Raw genomic sequence first — 18,728 nt, 5'->3', positions numbered from 1 at the left:
GAGAACTGCATCCTTACCTGCAGGAGTGCATTTAGTGCTGGTTTTAGCATGCACATTTCTCAGGTCCTTTGGTAGCCCAGTTCCTGTGATGAAGTCAGCACTGAAGGTCAAGTGTGAGCACACAGTCACTGTGGGATCGAAGCCCTCAAATTATTTAAAACAGAATGAAGGGGTGTGGAGGTTCAGAGCTGAGCCTACTGAGGTTGGTCACTGGCTCCATCAGTTTTTTCCTCCTACTTTTTGATTAGGTATTTTCTGTGGTACCCAAATACAGATAAATGTATCGGAAGGAACTAGGAGTTCCATTTGGAAAATGGCCATCACTGGCAAGAAGCCCCAGGAAATGTTTAGGGTTTGCGTTTTACAGGGAGCTGGAATGGGATAATCCTGACAGCACTATCTGTTGTTGTTTGATTGTTTTTATTTACAAACCACTTCAAAAAAAGTAGCATCAGGAGTGGTCCTTGTTTTGGCCATATGTTGTCTGGAAGCACATATATTTCTTCGCAAGCATAACAGGCAGGAAGTAAAAGTTCACTGTGGAAACACTGACAGGCCTTAGGCAGCAGAGCTGCAGAAAGACTGCATTTTTGTTTCAGGCCTGGTAGAAAACATAAGTCGCTTGCTTTCCTAAAATAGCAAACTGGCACTGGTTGCTTTATGTGAGAAATGCCAGGGGTGGTTTCTGACCAGCTCCCAGTGCGGCAATAAGGATGACTAAGCTCGTATAAACTTTAACTCAAATTTGTCATCGCAGTGAAGCTAGTGGGAGCTCCACCCTACTTATGCAGAGATCTTATGTGCTGTTTACAAAGATTGTTTTAATATTTTCAGAAACTTTCTCAGTCAAAACCTCTTTTTTTCATTGCAGAGCAAGGAACAGAATGGTTTCATAGCTTTTTCCTCTCTGTAATCTTCACGATTGTAGGCTGGAGAAGACTTGGATTATGTTCTTTGCACACCTTTGAGACATAAACTTCCTGCAAAATAGAAGGACTCATCATCAAGGGGCTCCTAAATACTCTTCTAAACTCTTCTAATAATAGTCTTCTCTCTGCCTCGTGCATTCTTAAGGCACATGCTGGTTGAAAAAGGGGATGCAGGAGATGGGAGAGAGACAGAGTTGAGAGAGAAGAGGCAACCTGTGGGCTGCAGCCTCCCTCAAGCTCAGTGACACGAGTGGGAAGCAATGATGTGTGGGGCAGAGGAGGAGAAGCAGCGAATTTCAGCATTAATTTCTATTTCTGACACATTTTCTATAAACTGTGGGATGGGCTCCTGATTTCCAGCAGTTCAGAAACAGGGAGAATAATTTAGTTTAGTTTTGTTTTCATCCACACTCCTTTTGGAGGGGCTCCCCAGAAGTTGACCTAAATGCCTGCTCTCTCACCAGAGCAGCCAACAGACAGAGACTAGAAAAATAAGCCTTGAGAGGTTTGTCTCACCACAGGGGAAGGAAACCTTGTTGTTAACTAGCAGAAAGGACCTTTTACATCAGTGTTGTTAGCTGTTTCTGATTGTTAGGCAGGAACAGCCCAAGTGATTGGCTTGGGAATTGTGGAGAGGGTTGGAATTACCTTTATTATATCTGAGAAATACAGCTTCTGTTTCTGATCTCTCCCTCTTCACAACAGCCTTGAAGGCTGGGTTGAAAGTTGCAACAAGAGGGAGTATCATAAGATCAGAGTCTGTAAAGCCTTCTGGGTGGTAAAAGAATATGTGAGTCACTGAAGGAGATAAGATACTGGAAAATAAGTACTAAGGATCTGATAATTTGCTTCAAGTGGAGAAGTACTAGTCTGCTTCCTCACTGGTCCACGATTCTGTGTCCTTAAACTCTATCTGTTTATTAGACTAATATTACTTCTTTAAAAGCTTGGATGATAAGGCTCATCAATGCAGCTGGTAATCAAGCCTCAGAAGCCTCTTGCCTGCCAGGACTCTGCCAGTAAGGGTTGTCTGACTCTTTTTCATATGCATCTGTGCAGAGATTCATCCAAATTCCAGCCCATCAACCTAACATCTCTTTTAGGAACAGGTTTATTTATACTGTCATGACGTATAACAGGATTACTTATATCATCAAAGATGACTCTTCCTTACCTTCTGGTAAAGGGCAGTCAGCTGCTGAGGGTGAGCAAGTGAGCATGGAGATGAAGGAAGTGCTCAGGGACCTGGTACCTTTTCTTGTTAGCTCTTAAACAATTTGGAGATATGAGGGCTATCCTAGATTTTAATAAACCCATTCAAATTCACATTTAATCTTCAGTAATTGTATTTGGAGAAGAAGTCTCTCGGGGAATTGGATTAATTTATCATTTTTTTTGCCAGGCATACGTAATATTCTTTTTATTCATAACTGTATTGCTTATCTTCCTTGCCTGGCAGCTTGCTCAGATTGGCAGCATCTCCATTTTTTCTGTAGACATTTTGTACTCAAAAGTATACATATTCTGGGAGCAAGTATTATTTCAGTCTTGGAACATGTAGGCTGACTAACTTGTTTCTTGACTCACAGGGGACTTTAAAATTTACCTTTTCTTTGGGGAGAGACACTGAGAAGCTGCAACCAACCAAACAACATTGTGAAGTTACAGCTAATACCAAGTCCCTCAGGGTGCTTTTCTTTGTGGGAGGGGTTAGAGGAAAAATGTAAATATTTTTAACCAGATTGCCATGAGGCAATTGTCCTTCTCTGTGGTCTTTCAAAACATTGCCTGGCTGACATTCAGGTAGTGCTGAGTAGCCTGGTCAAGATTCTAATGTCTGTCTCAAACAGGACAGGGTGAAACCTGCGCACAGAATGCTCACATTAAGCAGTCTTTTTGTCATGAAGCTCCAGTTTGAAGCGCCTCACATCATGAGCTCATGTGAAATAGTATAATCTGGTGCAGCACCTATTACCTTCTCGAGGCCCAAAACCAGTAGTTTCTGATAACTAGATGCATCTGCTCTGCCTTTGCTGTGAGAAAGAGCTAGTTTTCCTGATGATTGGCTGAGTACCTGTTTATGCCAAATTCCAGTATACAAAGATCCACCAGGTCCAGCAGCATGAGTTTCCCATTTAAAAGCAAAAGGAGAAATTGGTCTGTTTACCATTGATAGTCTTCTGTTTCCTGACTGGTGTTTTCTCCATCATCTAGGTGGCCAGAGACATCCTCCTTATGGGACGTCCTGGGTTCCTGTGGCACTGGGCATTCTCACAGCTCTGGTCACAGCTGTTGCCCTGGCTCTCATTCTCCTTCGAAAAAGAAGAAAGGAAACTAGGTTTGGGTAAGGGAGTTTCTTCTTGTGCTGGATAGAGAGCTCTCTGCTCTCTCTTCTATTGTGGTTTCTGACTCAATTATTTTTCAAAAAAGCATTGTGGATGGAGTACTTTTGGCAGCTTTTTTGGATAACTGTATTGGTTGGGTTTTTGTTGGGATTTTTTGGGGGGTTTGCTGTTACTGGGTTTTTTCCACAGTTTTGGGGTGCCTGCCTTTTCTTCAAAATCAGAACACCAAAAATACAGTAGAAAAAATGTTATGTTAATAGCTAGGCCTTATTAGACTATAGAAATATGAACTTGATTAAGGTAATTCTTAGCACTGCTGCTTAGGAGATTCAAAGAGAAAAGACCCACAGATGAAACATCTGTATTCTTACAGGCTGAGCCCTTTATCCCATGCTGGTTTTCAGTCTATCAGCTGATTGTAACTTCCTGACTGCCCAGAACCCTCTGGATCTGCAGTAAAGTTTCCTTTCCATCACCTCTGACACTTGGCTGCAGTTTGCTCCCTGCTGCAAACAAGGTTCCCGTTCTTTCCAGTCTCCCAGACCTCCCTGTCACAGCAGCATCTCTGTTTAAGTGACTCTTGCAACCTGTCCCAGCCCGCAGCTTCTCCCAGGCACTCGGGAGGAGTGATTCCCCTGTTTTGGAAGGCTGTAGGTGCATCCGCAAAGCAGCATAAACCTGTTGCTCCCCCTCTCCAGATACACCCTCTAACAAGACAGTCTGCAGTACTTACACAGCAAGGGGTGAGAAATCATCCCTACTGTCCAACACACCCTTTTAGAAGTGAATGGCCCATGTAATCATGGCTCTGTGTGTCTTTTCTGCCTCCTAGCCATGCCTTTGGCAGTGTGGTTGGCAGAGGGGATCCAGCAGTCCATTTCAGAGCTGCCAGGTCTTTCAACAGGGAGGGCCCAGAGCTCATTGAAGCAACATGTAAGTAAAGTGACTTGAGTGATTCTGCCTGGGAAGAATGTTCTGCATGTTTTCTCTCTCTGTTTTCACTGAAACTGATGTTTTTTGATCAAAAACATAGGATTAATTTACAATGAGGCTTAGACACTGTGAATTGCAGAGGTGAAGGGCCAGAATTGCTGCTGCCATGCCAATTACATAGCCCTTGCTAATTACAGCTACGGTCATTGTGTATATTAATGCAAGACACAAATTCACCGCTCCCCTGCCCCAGTTTCACTCTACAGGGACTCCTTTGACTGGACTATAATCCAGTGGTGAGATAAATATGGCTTAACAATATTAGCAGTACTCTTTAAACTCAGTGTGCTGAGCTGTGCTACAAGCATGAACCAATTAATCAGTCTTGGAAAGCCAGGAATTAGTAACTTATCAAACAGGAGATTGAGTCCCAGGAATGGCCAGATGATCCATTAAGGTGATCCGTTTCTGTCTCCTGGTTCAGGAAGGGCATGGCTCCCTGTGACAGCGCTGCATAGCTGGGTTAGGATGATGCTCCAGTCATTAAAATGGTGCAGCTCCATCAGCTTAAATTAAGCTGTGTGAACCAGTGTCTGTCAGTAGCTCTTTGGATTGGATTTTTGTCTTCTCAGTGTTATTTACATTATTTCTGTATTCCTGTTGTTCTTGGAGTGTTTAAGGGTGGTATTATCACACCCTCTCCCTTTAAGTACTCTAAGTACATTTTCTGATGGTTGAAAGTTGCTGGCCTCTTGTCTGTGGTGAGGCTAGAGGACATGGAAGAGAATTCTGTCTTTTTCAGCGTTTCCTCCTTACAGTGTGGGAATCAGATTGGAGATGGAGATTGGAACAGGTGACTCTTGATGTTGTGACGGAATATTTAAATATCCCTTATTTGATGCTTCATTTGTTTTGTTGTTGGTTTTTTTTTTCCAGTGGAGAGTATAGGGATCAGTGATGAATTGAAGACAAAACTCAAAGATGTCTTAATCCAGGAGCAGCAGTTCACCTTGGGACGAATGCTGGGCAAGGGTAAGAACCAAAACTGAACAAGGCTTACACTGAAAATCCCACTTGTGATACTTTTACTGTTGAGTAGGGAGAAGCAATTACAAGCAGCCTGTTTTCTCTCCAGCTTGTAGATGGAAATTTAAATGGTAATATCCCTTCCACTGGGATAAAATGTTTCAGAGGTTTAGCATAACTGAGAGGATATTGGCTAAACCATTCCTGTAATATGGCTCTACACAATCATGAACTGCAGTCTACGCTCAGCTTTCCAAAGCACTGTTAATTCACTGGTGTGTGAATTTCTTTCAGACATTTAAACAAAGGAATATTCAATTAAACTTCACCTTTTCCTTTTCCTTTATAAGACTAGTTTTATTGCAGGTTTTTTTTGACCCTTTCCTATGAGGAGCATTCTTCCACTCCATCCCTCCTAGAACAAATGTGTTTCTTTCAGAGCAGGAAGATGACCTTCCTGCAGAAGTGGTCTCAGAGGGATAACAATGCTAAGTAATTAAACAGCTGTGTCATCTGTTTGTGAGTGTTAGCTCTTGGCCAGTTTCTGGGATCCTGCTTCAACCCTTTTGGGCTGCCCCCATGGCAGGTAACAAACTGAAATTGGCTGCAGAGGGGCCCCAGGGCATGGCCTTGGTGTGGGGATGCCAGCTGGCAGGATCTGGTCTGAGTTGTCAGCCTCACTCCCACAACCCCAGGTTACAGGTTATAAGATGACATAACTGCGTTACCTTGGGCTCTGCTGACTCTACAGCTGAGCAACAGCTCCATAGGATGGAAGCAGCACAAAATACCTTTGTTCCTTCCCATTTTCCTGGTTTGTGGTCAGATCCACTGCTCATGGTTTATGTGAAGTAAGCACGTGCCATAGAGTAGTGAAGGACATTGGTGAAAAGCTAGCGGAAAGATAACGCTTCTGGGGTAGGTGTCCTGAGTGCCATATTTTGCTTTCTTCTTTTCAGTGTCAGAGTTCCTCATACTAGTGCATTTTGGGTGGGATAAGTGGTTACAAAATTAGGGAGAGCAGATCTAATGCAAAGAGGCTGTTAGGCTGTGGTATAAAGCTTCTTCAGGCTAAAATATTTTGAAGAAGTTTTGGCCTGTTGCATTTTCTCTTATCTCCCTTAGAGAACACACCAGGGCAAACACTGCCTTCTGTGAATCATCATATCACTCACACACAAGTAGGTACTCCTATGTTTTCTCTGGTCAGCTGTGATTCATAGAAGTCATTCTCTGAGTTCTGAGAGATAAGGCTGACTGTATCTCAAATGGTTGAGTCCTGGCACCATTGCTCTGCTCTGATGGCTGTCAATACTGAGAGCTTCCTCAGCCAACCCATCCACTTGCTGCTCCACCTAATGGCCTCCTCTCTGAACAGAAGCTCACTCAGACTCGTCCCTCATGATATGGCTTCCCCAGAAATGTCTGCCTGTGATCCCAGCCTAAACTCTGTCTCTGCATCATCTATCTGGTCAGGGATTGTTTTTTTCTCTTCTTGTTTTCCTTTGCCTTCTGGACTGCCAGCACTGTGATCCCTGTCTGCTGGTAGTGATATCTCTTCTAGACACACATATGCTGAAAGCTGCTGTCTGGAACTGCAGAATGAAAAATGAAGCATTTCTTATGGTTACTCAGCTTCTTTGCTAGTGACCCCTGAAGTGAACCTGCTGTGAATCATACTTTCTTCACAAGAAGCTGTTCCCTCATTGCCTACTCTGATAATTTTACAGGAGAGTTTGGGTCAGTTCGAGAGGCACTACTGAAGCTAGATGATGGCTCTTTCCAGAAAGTGGCAGTGAAGATGCTGAAAGGTATGTGGAAGCAGGGCTGCCTGAATTACTTAAGAAAAGAGAGCTTGGAAAGATTAAATGTTGTCTGTCCTATTCTCAGCAAATATCCCTGATGCTCTTTATTCCTCTCTGAGCTTCCCACTCAGCCATTCTACCCATGTTGTCTCCCATCCCTTTCATGTCAGTCTTTTCGTAGTGGACGGTCTTCAGGAAAGGACCTATACCACCTTAGTTGCTTCTACAGCACACAGCACGTGGTGAATGCAACCAAAACCACTACATCATGCAGCACAGACAGCTCAGACAGGTCTGCTCTGCCCTAATAATTCAGCAGTGAAAGGACAGTATTCCTGCAAGCACGTAGCCTGGAATAAACAGAGTGTTTGGGCTGAATGCAGTGACAAGCTAACTCAGTCAGCACATTTGACTGAGCAATCCAGCTCCCATCTGATTTGTCATTTGGTGAGTGTACCTAACAAGGGCAACTAACACTTTCATCAGGCAGAAGTCTGTGACAAGAAAAGCAATTAAAAGATAGGTATAAATCAAAGGAAACATGAATATATATGTGTTTATATATGTTAACCTACCTTATTTGATCCCTTTTGCCTGTAAGGCAAAAATTAACTGTGACTGAGTGAAAGCAGTCACACTCACTTATCTCTGGAGCTCAGTTTGCTTCATAGAATAACAGCTTGTACTAAATACACTAATACCATTCTAGTGTAAGTTGTATCATTTTATCCAGTTTCAACAATAATTCTAATCAGTTTGCAAGCTTTTGTGTAGTTAGAATGTCTCCCTTCAGGCATCTAACTTAGGAACAATCTGTCAGCCTCCAGAGGCACCTTCCTTTCTTCATTGACTGTAAAAAGGGAATCTCCGTTTTGTCTTCTGAATCATATTGAAATTACTTGCCTAAAGCAGATAATGTGAATACTCCCCTACAGGTCTGAGTCTGATCTTGCAGCAGGACTGGAGGACTCTTGCTAAATTCAGCAGCAGTGGTGGAATTAGTCGACTGGGATGCTTCTTGATTATATTGATATATTTCCATAAATCTGGACTCATAGCAATGAGAAATAATTTAGTCCAAAATTTTTCTGATGTATGTCACTGCTGAATTTGGCCCAAGCTGTCTGGTAGTGTGGTTATTTAAGAAATCTTAGCTCTAGCACCTTACAAGACTCAATCGTGCTAAGAGACATAAAAGCATTGATCCTTCATGCCATCCTTGTCAGAGATGAATTGGGCCCTGCTGTGCCAGTCAGGGGCTCCAAGGCCATCTCCTCAGTTTCAACATTTTCTTTCATTTGTGTGGTGTCTCCTCTCCCTGACATTTGTTGTTTAGGTTCTTTTACCTAATTAATTCTTACATCTTTAACCCCCACACAGTTTGCACAGCTTCCAAGGAAAGTTCTTACTGAGAAAAGAGCTGCTAACCAGTGGGTCTTTACTCTGCCAAGAACCAATTTACCAGATGTCCCTGATAATGTGCTTACTGCTGCCCATCCCAGGAGAGAGAGTCAGGCTCTGCTTTGTTGTAAAATGGCTTATCTAGCTATAGCTCTGAGAAGATGTGTTGTGCCACAAAGAACAAGCTTTTGATAATCATTATTTGTAAAGTCCCTTGGAGCCACCTACAAGGAAAGCAAACTTACAGTCACTTTTTCCAGCGGACATCTTCACCTCGACTGACATTGAGGAGTTCCTGCGAGAGGCTGCCTGTATGAAGGAGTTTGACCACCCTCACGTCACCAAACTGATCGGTAAGACAGCGCTGCTGCTCGTGCCACAGGGCACCTCCTGTTCCTGCATTATCCCACACAGCCTCACTCCCCCCAGCAGTGCTGGTGCAGCCTCCTCTGTGCTGCCTGGAGTCCTGCACAGGTCAGCACTGCTCCTTCCCAGGCCCAGAGGGAGTTGGAGTCTGTGCAATGCTCCCCACACCTGCCCTCACACACCAGTAACAACCATCTCCTATTTAAGCCGTTTCTTTGGTTCTTGCAAATGAATCAGGGAGACTTTGGCTGGCTGAGGCATGTTTAAACTGCTGTGAAATGTGAGCGGGTGGGCTGGTAGTCTATAAATAGGAGGGAAGATTGTGCCTTTCCAAAATACTGAGTAAGAAGAAGACATTTGTGGGTGGACACTTTGGAGTGCAGGTATTTTCCAGAAGTGGAGATTGCTCTGCAGAGCGTGGGGTTGGGGCTGTCTGGTCTGGAGTGATCCTAGAAACATCTGTAGTTGGTCCTGCAAGACGAGCTGAGAGGCACTAGGCTCTTAGTACAGCCTCTGAAGTAAACAGGGTTAGAGGCATTTTACCACCTCCTGGCATAAAGTCATAGAAGCTTGGGGCATGGAATCTACCCACCAAAATGGCACATTTTCCTCCAGATCTGTAAGAGGAAGGTGCAGCAGCCTGTGAGATGGCCCTGGGAGTGGTCTGTTCGCTAACGCCCTTTCACTGTGTGTGTCCTCATCAGGAGTCAGTCTACGAAGCCGTCCCAAGGGCCGTCTCCCAATTCCCATGGTGATCCTGCCCTTCATGAAGCACGGAGACCTCCATGCTTTTCTGCTGATGTCACGAATTGGGGAAAACCCATTTGTAAGTCTGTCTTACTGTAGAATTCCTTCTGGGAGGGTAGGGATTTTCGGAGAATGTATTTGGAGAAGCTCAGGATTGGTCTCCCAAAGGCACTGGCAGATGATTGGATTTTAATACCAGAGAAAGTCGTGAGATGTGATCTTAAAGCATTTCCTTCCATGCATGTTGAGGCCCAGCTCCTCCATTCTATCCCATCCCCTCCCTATGTCCCCCATCCCTGCTCTGTAAAGTGGCAGCAAACCTTGCAGTTTTGTCATACGTGCTTGAAAGCCTCCAGTAGCAGAAGCTAAACTGTTCTTTCTTACAGAACTTGCCTGTTCAGACACTCCTCAAGTTCATGATTGACATTGCCAGTGGGATGGAGTACTTGAGCTCAAAAAATTTCATACACAGGGACCTTGCAGCTCGGAACTGCATGTAAGTGACTCATGAGTTTCAGAGAAGAGAAAGACCACAGTGGGTGAGGGAGGGATGAAAAACCTTTTGCATGACAGAAGCGTGAGGGGTCCTGTCTAAGAATGCTGATCTTTGCATTTAAGTGACAATAGACATAGGGGAGTCAGGGTCATTGTGGTGGGGTGTGTGGTGGGGCTGCTGGGAGCAGGGAGCAACTCCTAAAGTCCCACTGAGCTTTCAAACAGACCCTTTTTATAAGGAACTTTGCCATCATTGGTCTGCACATAAAGTTTCATAGAGCTGATTACAATACATGTTTGTAATTAGCCACTCTAGTGGCTGTGTGTCAGCATAGGCTTTTTGTTCCACATTATAAAATAACAGGAGGGAATGGGTTTGGCTGTGTTAGTAGAAAAGAACTTTCATGGTATCCTGAAGTCTGTATTTCTGGTATCTATTTTGAGGACTTGATTATCACAATATAAGAATTGTAGTTTCCTTGAAAGCTTGTGGAGAATGCCTTTAAAAATAATCGCATGGTGAGCACACCGTATGACCCCACTTCACTGTTCTTGACACCAAACTACCTTGACTGCTTTGAAAGGAAGAAAAGTCCTTTTTTTATCCTTTCCACTTGGCTTCTTCCCTGAGAATGGAGTAAGGAACAACTCATTGTGAGAACAGAACTCTGCCTCTGAACAAAACCACAACAACCAATAAAATCCATGATGAGACACAGATTTCCAAAGGCATTTTAATGTCCAGATGTACAGACAAAGAGCCTGATAAAGTCATGATGAAAAATGATGGGTTAGCCTGCTTTGACATTTATGAGGAACCCATACTGATTTTCTATTTTTGTAGACATCCTCCAGAGGAAGCCGAATGCCTGTTTCAGCATATCTTCTGGGGAAAGCAGGGGGTCCTTTATGAGGCCCGGGAGCATGAAGTCGTTGTGGGCTTTACTTGGACTATCTGCCAACGTGTATAGGTTTAAGAGGGTGACAGAGCAATTTAGGACAGTAACTAGGCCTGGAGAGAAGATGTTGCAGATCTAGTTCAAGCAGTTTTAACAGGCAGTCTAGGCAATCACCTTATGGTGTTTTCTTATTGCCAATATGGGATGCAGGCCTTGGTGATAGCAGTGAGTATTGCAGATGTGCTCTGATAATCTTGGAAACGACAGAAAGTAGCTGAATTTCTTTTGTGTGTGTAAGAGAGTAGACCATCTGAACATAGCCACTTCCTTACTCATAATTATTTCCCTGTTAGTCTGAAGGAACTAGTTTGAGACCACTAAGCTACTTCACATTGGTCACCAAGTAGATGAAATCATTCACTTTTTGTGTAATACTTGGTGAACTATATACCTCAGTTCTCTGAACTTTTTTTTTTTTTGCCTGAGGTAGCAAATAAATGCTTTCCTTTCCTCAATTGTGAAAACTTTCCCATAGGTTGGATGAGAACATGAACGTGAGTGTTGCAGACTTCGGACTTTCTAAGAAAATCTACAGTGGAGACTATTACCGCCAGGGTTGTGCCTCCAAGCTGCCAGTGAAGTGGCTTGCTCTGGAAAGTCTGGCAGACAATCTGTACACAACGCACAGCGATGTGGTGAGGTTTGCTCTAGTGCCTTTGGGGACCACTTGTACTCCTGCTAAAGTGGAGGAGTCCCTCTGAGGGTAGGAAAAGGCCCTGGTGATAGGAAAGGGAGTTGACCTTGTGTTTGAGGAATGGTGCTACCTCTGCCTTGGGTGCTGTCAGAACTCAAGGCTAAAAATATAGGAGAGTGGTTAATGGCAGAAGACATCAACCCTTTTCTTCTTGTTGTCCTTTTGTCCTTTATTTTTCAGTGTTTATCCCCATCCTCCTCTTCACTTTTCCCCTCCTTCTCTTCCTTTTCCTCTCTCTATGCAGTTTCTTCTCTCTTACTCTTTGTCCTCTCTCTTCTGCCTGACAGTTTGAAGGTGACATTTGAAATGCATGTAACCCACACACTTATGTACAAGTGCAGCAAAGGTACTCTGTGCTGCAGAAGGCATTGGCAGAACTCCATAGATCTGAATACATCAGTGCTTAGACACTCCCTGTAACTTTGCCCCTGGGGAGCGAGGCTAAACCCATTCATCTGAAATTGTTACTTATTTTTCTTTTGGGATTTTTTTTTCTGATACCATCTTCCCTCTTCCTTGCTGCCTTTTGATCTATTTTCAAACTAGTTTTGTCCTTCAGTCCTGTGGACTTGCCTTTCCAGTTATCCCTGTCACGATGTCCTTGAACAGATAACCAGGAGTGCCTTCTAATGTGGCTACTGTGTTGCCCAGCCATTGCTGCATTCACTGTGGACAGTGTTTAGTGATTGGGGGTCACTAATTCAGCCAGTTTACACTAGACACTGGACAGGGGTTTGCTTATGAAAATAATAATTTTTTACCCTCACAAACCTTGCAGTTTAGATGAAATGTACAACTGTGCAGAGTAGAGCAGGAATGAATGTGAGCCATAAGTGGTTTGTTCCTTGCCCTGCTTATTGGCTAAACTCTGCTTTCAGTTGTACCTGTATATTACTAGGAACTCAGAATCTGGTTAAATGAATTAAGAAACTGACTTGTGAGCCCTAAACCAAAATCTTCTTGTAGCTGGGAACCAACAAACTGATACCACATACCTTAGAGAACCAGAAGTAGGAGAGGTTTGCAGGTAGAAGACAGGAGTAGCTCCCAAATCTTCCCCCGCTCCACTGCAGGATGGGGCCGGGCAGGGCCTTCAGCTGTCTCCTAAGATGATGTGTCAGCATCAGTAGCATCTGGTGGGTCATTTCTGTTTTCCAGCTAGAGTTTGGATAGTCCTTGCATCACTGCTGCTCAGATGACATTACCCAGCACGGTCTGAGCATACTGAAACCAACCCCAGCGAGCAGGGAACGGTCTGTTCACTTGTTTTGTGTGCTGTTCTCTTTCAGTGGGCATTTGGGGTGACCATGTGGGAGATTGTGACCCGAGGGCAAACCCCTTATGCTGGCATTGAGAATGCAGAAATCTACAACTACCTCATCAGTGGAAACAGGCTGAAACAGCCCCCGGAGTGCCTGGAAGATGTGTGAGTACTCCTCACCCTGCTGACATACGATTTCTTGAGAAGTTTGGCTCACTGGAAGGAAACAGGGGCAGCTGGCTGGGATGCTGATCTGAATTTATCCACTTTCCAGTACACAGAGCCATTCACTAGAAAGTCTCTGGGTTAGATACTAGATACTCTTTGCTGGCAGAGCTCCCAGGAACCTGTAGTAACTGCACAAGCAGCTAACTTGGCTCAAGGGTTTAAACAGTGTCAGCATTAGCAGTTCTTGGCTTTGTGGAAACTGTAACTGTGTTTCCAGAATCACTGAACCCTGCCTTCTCAGGCCAGCATCTGAGCAAAGGGATGAGTTCCATGGCACACCCTGAGGGCTGAATAGAGAGGCAATCCAGCAAGACTATAAGGAAAGTGGATTGTGGAGGCAGTGGCCTTCATGTGTCTTTGAAAGCTTGGCCCTGTTTTCAAAATTTGTAATCTACTGCTCTCAGAAATAGCAGGCTGAAAGAGAAGAGAGCAGATAGGACAACCTAAAGTTGTGTAGATCAGTGTCCCACCTTAAATTACATCTGGAAACTAATCCAGGACAGTCTTGAAGATTCTGACTGCAGACATTGTCAGACTTACAGGAAGGACCTAGGTAATTCACAGGGCAGCAGGTAGCCACATGCTGCAGCTTGTGCTCCTGCCTTAATCCTGCTGCCAAGGGATCACTCTTGGCCAGCAGGTCACATGAAGTGTTTGCTCAGGAATCCTTCTTCCATGAGTGTTGGTTGGAGATTCCTGGTCTCCTCACATAGGGCTGAGGTCTCCCAGGGAGTGTCACCATAACTTATCCCAGGGTAAAAACTTGCCTTGTCCGGACAAGGTGAAATCATTTCACTGAGGCCCAAGAAAGTCTGTTTTCTGTGTGTTGTGCCCAAAGCAAGACATAACTATAAGCACTGACTTTAGTGATCTAAGTCCTCTTTCCTCCCTCTTCCCCCCTGCTCTGATGGTGGATTATTTCATGTGGTTGCTTTTTCATTTTTCTTTTTTTCCACATAGGGAATAATCTGTACTCCTGTTACTGAAGCTGTACACTTTACCTTCTCAGCAGTTTGTTTTAACTTTTACTGAGTATAAATGAAAACATTGTTTTATCACTGCTTAAATTCATTACATGTCTGCATCTTGACTGCTCTGAGTAGCTTTGGTTCCAAGTTGTGGAGCTTATGGCTGTAGGATGTTAGAGATGCAGAAAGTAGAGAAGAGACTCAAAAACCTACTAGGTAGGCATTGGAGAAAAATCCATCAAAAACTACTGAAAAGGTACAACCACTGTTTTGTGAGGTCCTGTAGCTGTAGGTTATTGAGACCTGAGAGAATACCAGAAAGATCTCACTACATACTCACCCTCAGCTTACATGCTTTCCCCAAGCTACTGGGCTCTGTCAGTCATAGGGTGCTGGGGCAAATGGACTTTTGGGCTGATTCAGTACAGTCAGTAGTTTTCTACTTTTCCTTCAAATGAATGACAGCAAGGGTGAAAAAAAGTATTTAATTTGGTGCCACAGAATTGGAAGTTTCTCTTTTATCTGCAGCATTTAGAATTATTTCTACTGTTTGTAAGGGATGTAAATCAGGATTAAGGCAACTGAATCATAGAAGCTTTCTGTAAAAGTAGTGTGAGATCAACAGTCTTGTGAATCTGATCACAAGCAAGGAATATAAGAAGTAAAATAAAACCCATCATTAAATGCTTTATTTCCCAGTAAAGGCCATATCAGATTTTTTTCCATTTACAAGTTTAACTGAGGTTCATTTGTATGCAGTGTTTTTCAGTGCCAGCACTGTGCTTTGTTCCTGTTCCCTGAAAAACTGGCAACAATAACACCATAGGAATGCAGCTGCCAGTCTTGTGGGTGATGCACAAAGAGGAGCAGGACAATGGCTCTGGCCGTGCTCCAGCGCAGTGCTCCGGCCGGAGGCCTGGCCGGCAGGAGGGCAGCCAGCACAGACACTGAGCTGTGAACGTGGCCGCAGGGCACAAGAGCTCCCCTTCCTTTGGCCAAGCACGGGCCAGCAGAGCCAGTGATTGTCTCCTCATGCTGGCCCTGGGGCAGCCAGAGCTGAGGTAGCTGGCGTTTGACCATAGGAGAAAGGCTGCAGGATGGGACCTGGGCCTGGTAATGGCCCTGAACATGTCTTCTGCGCAGGGGTGTTACCTCTGTAGTTGAAAGGCCATTTCAGCATCCCTCTTCCAGCGTTGTCCATTCTTTAATAGCCCTCTAAACAAACCCAGTGTGCCTTTTTCCAGTCCTGTTGACATCCTGTCAGGCAGCAACAGCAGCACACTTCTGTTACTCTGGGAGTGCTGAGTTAACATGGCACGAAAGAAAGAATACTCTGGAAATAACATGCACCTCCCACAGCTTGATCTTTGTTTTCTTCCTGTGATTTATCTGCTCTTGATATATATATGACAAACTAGAATTTGGAGGGATGGCTTCAGCTGTGGCAGAGATTGTGAGTGTGCTATTTTGTGAATAAATTCAAAAGCTATTACTAGGTGATGTCACACTCACGGTCCTATTCTAGCTCCCTAGAGACAGCAGAACAAGGGCCTTACCACGAAATTCAGTATACTTTGACAGGGCTTTTGGGGTTTTTGATACTGTCTAAATAACTATTTTGACCAAAGGGAGAATGCCCTTGAAAATGGAAAGAAACAAGAAATTAGATCCATAATGGCCATCCATGCTGTGCCACTTGTGCAAGGCCAAAGCTGATAGGTTTTGGGGGAAGCATCGGTGTTTTTTTAAGCTTCACTGCCCAGAGCTCCTGTTCAGAGGTGCAGGGCATGGCTGCTCCGCTTCTCAGTGCTCTCGTCTCCCTCTATGTTGCAGCTATGATCTCATGTGTAGATGTTGGCATCCTGAGCCCAAGCTACGCCCCAGCTTTGGAGTGCTCCGGTCCCAGCTGGAAATGATTCGTGGGAGGATGTCCACACTCTCTTCCAGTCAAGATCCTCTCTATGTCAACATTGGGAAGGACAAAGAGACATCTGCAAGTGACCCTGCCCTGCACACCTCCTTTGGAAATATGGATGCTGAAGAGACTGTTGCTGGGGCAGCTGCTGCTGTCACAAGTGACTATCGCTACATTATGAGCCCCTTGTGCCTTGGAGATGATGCTGACAGTGAAAGGCATCCAGATGGACAAGAAGGGGAGGACAAAAGCCTTCTGTATGAGCTAGAGACAGAAGGAGAGAAAAGTTGCTAGCCTGTACATAACAGTGACACTCTGCTTCCCTGGGACTGGATGTGTGCAGCATGGTGCTGTGTCTCCTGGAGCTCTGATGCCAGATCTGGAATGGCTTTGAACAGCACTGGCCAGGGCTCTTGGGCAGCTTTTGTAGCTTTCACCACCTGTGTGGGCTGCAGTGGCAAATAGCTTGGAAGAACTGCAACCCAAACAACCCCTTGGATTTGGGGGAGGGAGGCAGTAGGATTACAGGGTGACCACATCCTGCTGAAAGGAGTTCAGAGCTAAGGCAGCAGTCAGAGTCTGTGCTCTGCTCCTTCTCACTGAATGCTGGAGCAGAGCTCAATATACCTTCTGTTCAGTCAGTGCTTGCTCTTGTGTAGATGTTGTCTTCAGTCCTGGCTGCGTGACTTTGGGACTGGTACCTCTGAAAGCAGTAGTGGGTATTTATACTGTCATTCAGGACAAGAGGGCAAAATTCCCCTCGTGTTCACTCAGCAGTACTGCCTAGACTTGTTGCCTACCTCAGTGGTTCTCAAACTGATCAGCGGATCTGCTCCTACCCAGCACTGAATTTGAACATCTGGCTCATTCCATGCAGTGCCAGTTGCCACTTCCTCAGTCCAGGGCTCTTTTAAGAGTCTCAGACATTTTGGTGAGCAAGGAAATCAGAAAAAAAATGAAAATCCAGCATTCCTCTTCTCCCCATGTACCTTTTTTATGTCTTTCTTTTTCTTCTGTTTAATGCCAGTTCAGGCCTGACTAGACTTGCAGCTGACATTAAAATGCAAAGGGAGGGAGAGCAGCTGGCTTGTGTTCGGGCAGAATCCAACTTCAAAGGGATGGAAAGGAAGCAGTGTAGAGAGGACTTAACAGCAGTATGGGGAAACAGTGCTAATTAATGCTAAGTACTGCCCTCCAGGAGAGGAAGAAGACTGAGATACAGAATGACAGACTTGCTCAGTTTCAGCAGGAGTGGGATTCAGCATTTGCTTCAAAAGTGGATCCTTTAAATCATTCTCTTTATTAGTCCTATGACTTCTTCAAATAACCAGGAACTGTAGCTGCTATAGTGACATGTGAAATCAGTTTCAGGAAGATGTGCGTGTTGGGAGAAGGGATCAAGTGGGAGATCTCTTTCTGAAGAGAGACGCTTCATGATGAAAAAGCTTGAGAACCACTGGCCTTCCTATTGAGGAGGTTTTCTGGCATGCTGTAAAAGTCGCATAAAACATGGAGTAGTATCACTGCAGCCTTCCAGATGGGGCAAAATTAATGGGTTTGCTCTTTGGGTTTTGTTTTGTTTTCCAATCAGCATGTCTGACTCACTGTAACTGCAAGTGCTTGTGTGGTTTTTAATAATTTAATATTTTACTATAAATCAGCATTTGTTTTGTGCAGTGGTTCCCAGCAAGGAAGTGCAGTTACATCTTACTCTACTTATCGTAAATATTTGCTAGATCTTAATTTCTTTTATTTTCACTGCGCTGAAAACTTGGCAGTATTACTTAGGATTCCACATTGCACTTCCTCAAACTAATACCACAAATGTCAGCATTTGCTGAGTTGGCAAAGGTGGGACCAAAAAGTCAAATGAGATTGCAGACTTGGTATGAGAACACTCCACCCTTTTATACCCAGTATTTGCTTATTGTAAGGTTGGGGTCTAACTATAAAATTCAGGTCACGTTTCAGCCCTTAGTGAGAACTCTTCCTAGGGAAGGGGAATTTCAGCCTGGGACTTGGGCATGGGTCCTTTCTGTAAAGTTTCCTACTGAACAGAGATGTCCTACAGGTGTCTCCAGAAATGCAGTATGGTTTCTCAGTCACAGATAAAAATTCTGCCATCTTACACCTCAGGCGGTGCAGGGTTTTCTCTTCACTTAGCTGGAATGCTGTAATTGCAGGAGAGAAGATAACACCTAACAAAGGGTGACAAAAACCTGTGCAGTGCACTTTTGCCGTGAGGGCAGAAGGCTATGCTCCCTGCAGCTGCCTAGGAAGTGCAGATGTACATATAGATTCTAACTCTGGGAAGCATGTCTTTAGTTTTTATGCATTTTTTAATAATAAAACCTGTACTGTGTTTGAGTCCCAGCCTCTTATTGGTGGCAGAACATGTGATGATGCTCACTATCTGTGTGGGGTCATAGTCAGCCCCAGCTGAAAATCATCTTTCTACCTTCACTGAGCATGGTTGGGCTACTTCTTGGAGGCAGAGAACATGTTTGGCCTGCCCAAGGGACAGTTACTCTGCATTGCTCCAGCCTTGAGATTGTGAAGACCAAAATCTGATGGGTACGGGCCATAGGTTCCAGAAAGAGACAGACTCTGTGGCCACCGCTTTGTAGGAACCTGCAGAAAAGCCCTTACTGGGATG

General features: G+C 44.4%; 1 protein-coding gene across 4 annotated transcripts in view; it reads left to right on the top strand.

Moving 5' to 3' along the window:
• TYRO3 (TYRO3 protein tyrosine kinase) overlaps nucleotides 1-18,439 on the top strand; it is a 41,781-nt gene extending 23,342 nt beyond the window's left edge. For all 4 annotated transcript variants that reach the window (XM_039553381.1, XM_039553382.1, XM_010413877.4 and 1 more), the window contains 10 exons: nucleotides 3,144-3,273; nucleotides 4,107-4,207; nucleotides 5,144-5,239; nucleotides 6,964-7,044; nucleotides 8,700-8,792; nucleotides 9,510-9,631; nucleotides 9,939-10,048; nucleotides 11,482-11,641; nucleotides 12,990-13,126; nucleotides 15,991-18,439. In XM_039553381.1, the coding sequence (XP_039409315.1) occupies nucleotides 3,144-3,273; nucleotides 4,107-4,207; nucleotides 5,144-5,239; nucleotides 6,964-7,044; nucleotides 8,700-8,792; nucleotides 9,510-9,631; nucleotides 9,939-10,048; nucleotides 11,482-11,641; nucleotides 12,990-13,126; nucleotides 15,991-16,366 (1,406 nt within the window). In that variant the 3' untranslated portion in view covers nucleotides 16,367-18,439. The remainder of the gene's footprint in view (nucleotides 1-3,143; nucleotides 3,274-4,106; nucleotides 4,208-5,143; nucleotides 5,240-6,963; nucleotides 7,045-8,699; nucleotides 8,793-9,509; nucleotides 9,632-9,938; nucleotides 10,049-11,481; nucleotides 11,642-12,989; nucleotides 13,127-15,990) is intronic.
• The last annotated feature ends 289 nt before the right edge of the window (nucleotides 18,440-18,728 follow it).

This window comes from Corvus cornix, chromosome 5 (genome assembly GCF_000738735.6).
Source record: "Corvus cornix cornix isolate S_Up_H32 chromosome 5, ASM73873v5, whole genome shotgun sequence".
Lineage (NCBI taxonomy): Eukaryota > Metazoa > Chordata > Aves > Passeriformes > Corvidae > Corvus > Corvus cornix.
Note: the sequence above shows the minus strand (reverse complement) of the source record. Positions and strands in the feature narration are given on the sequence as shown.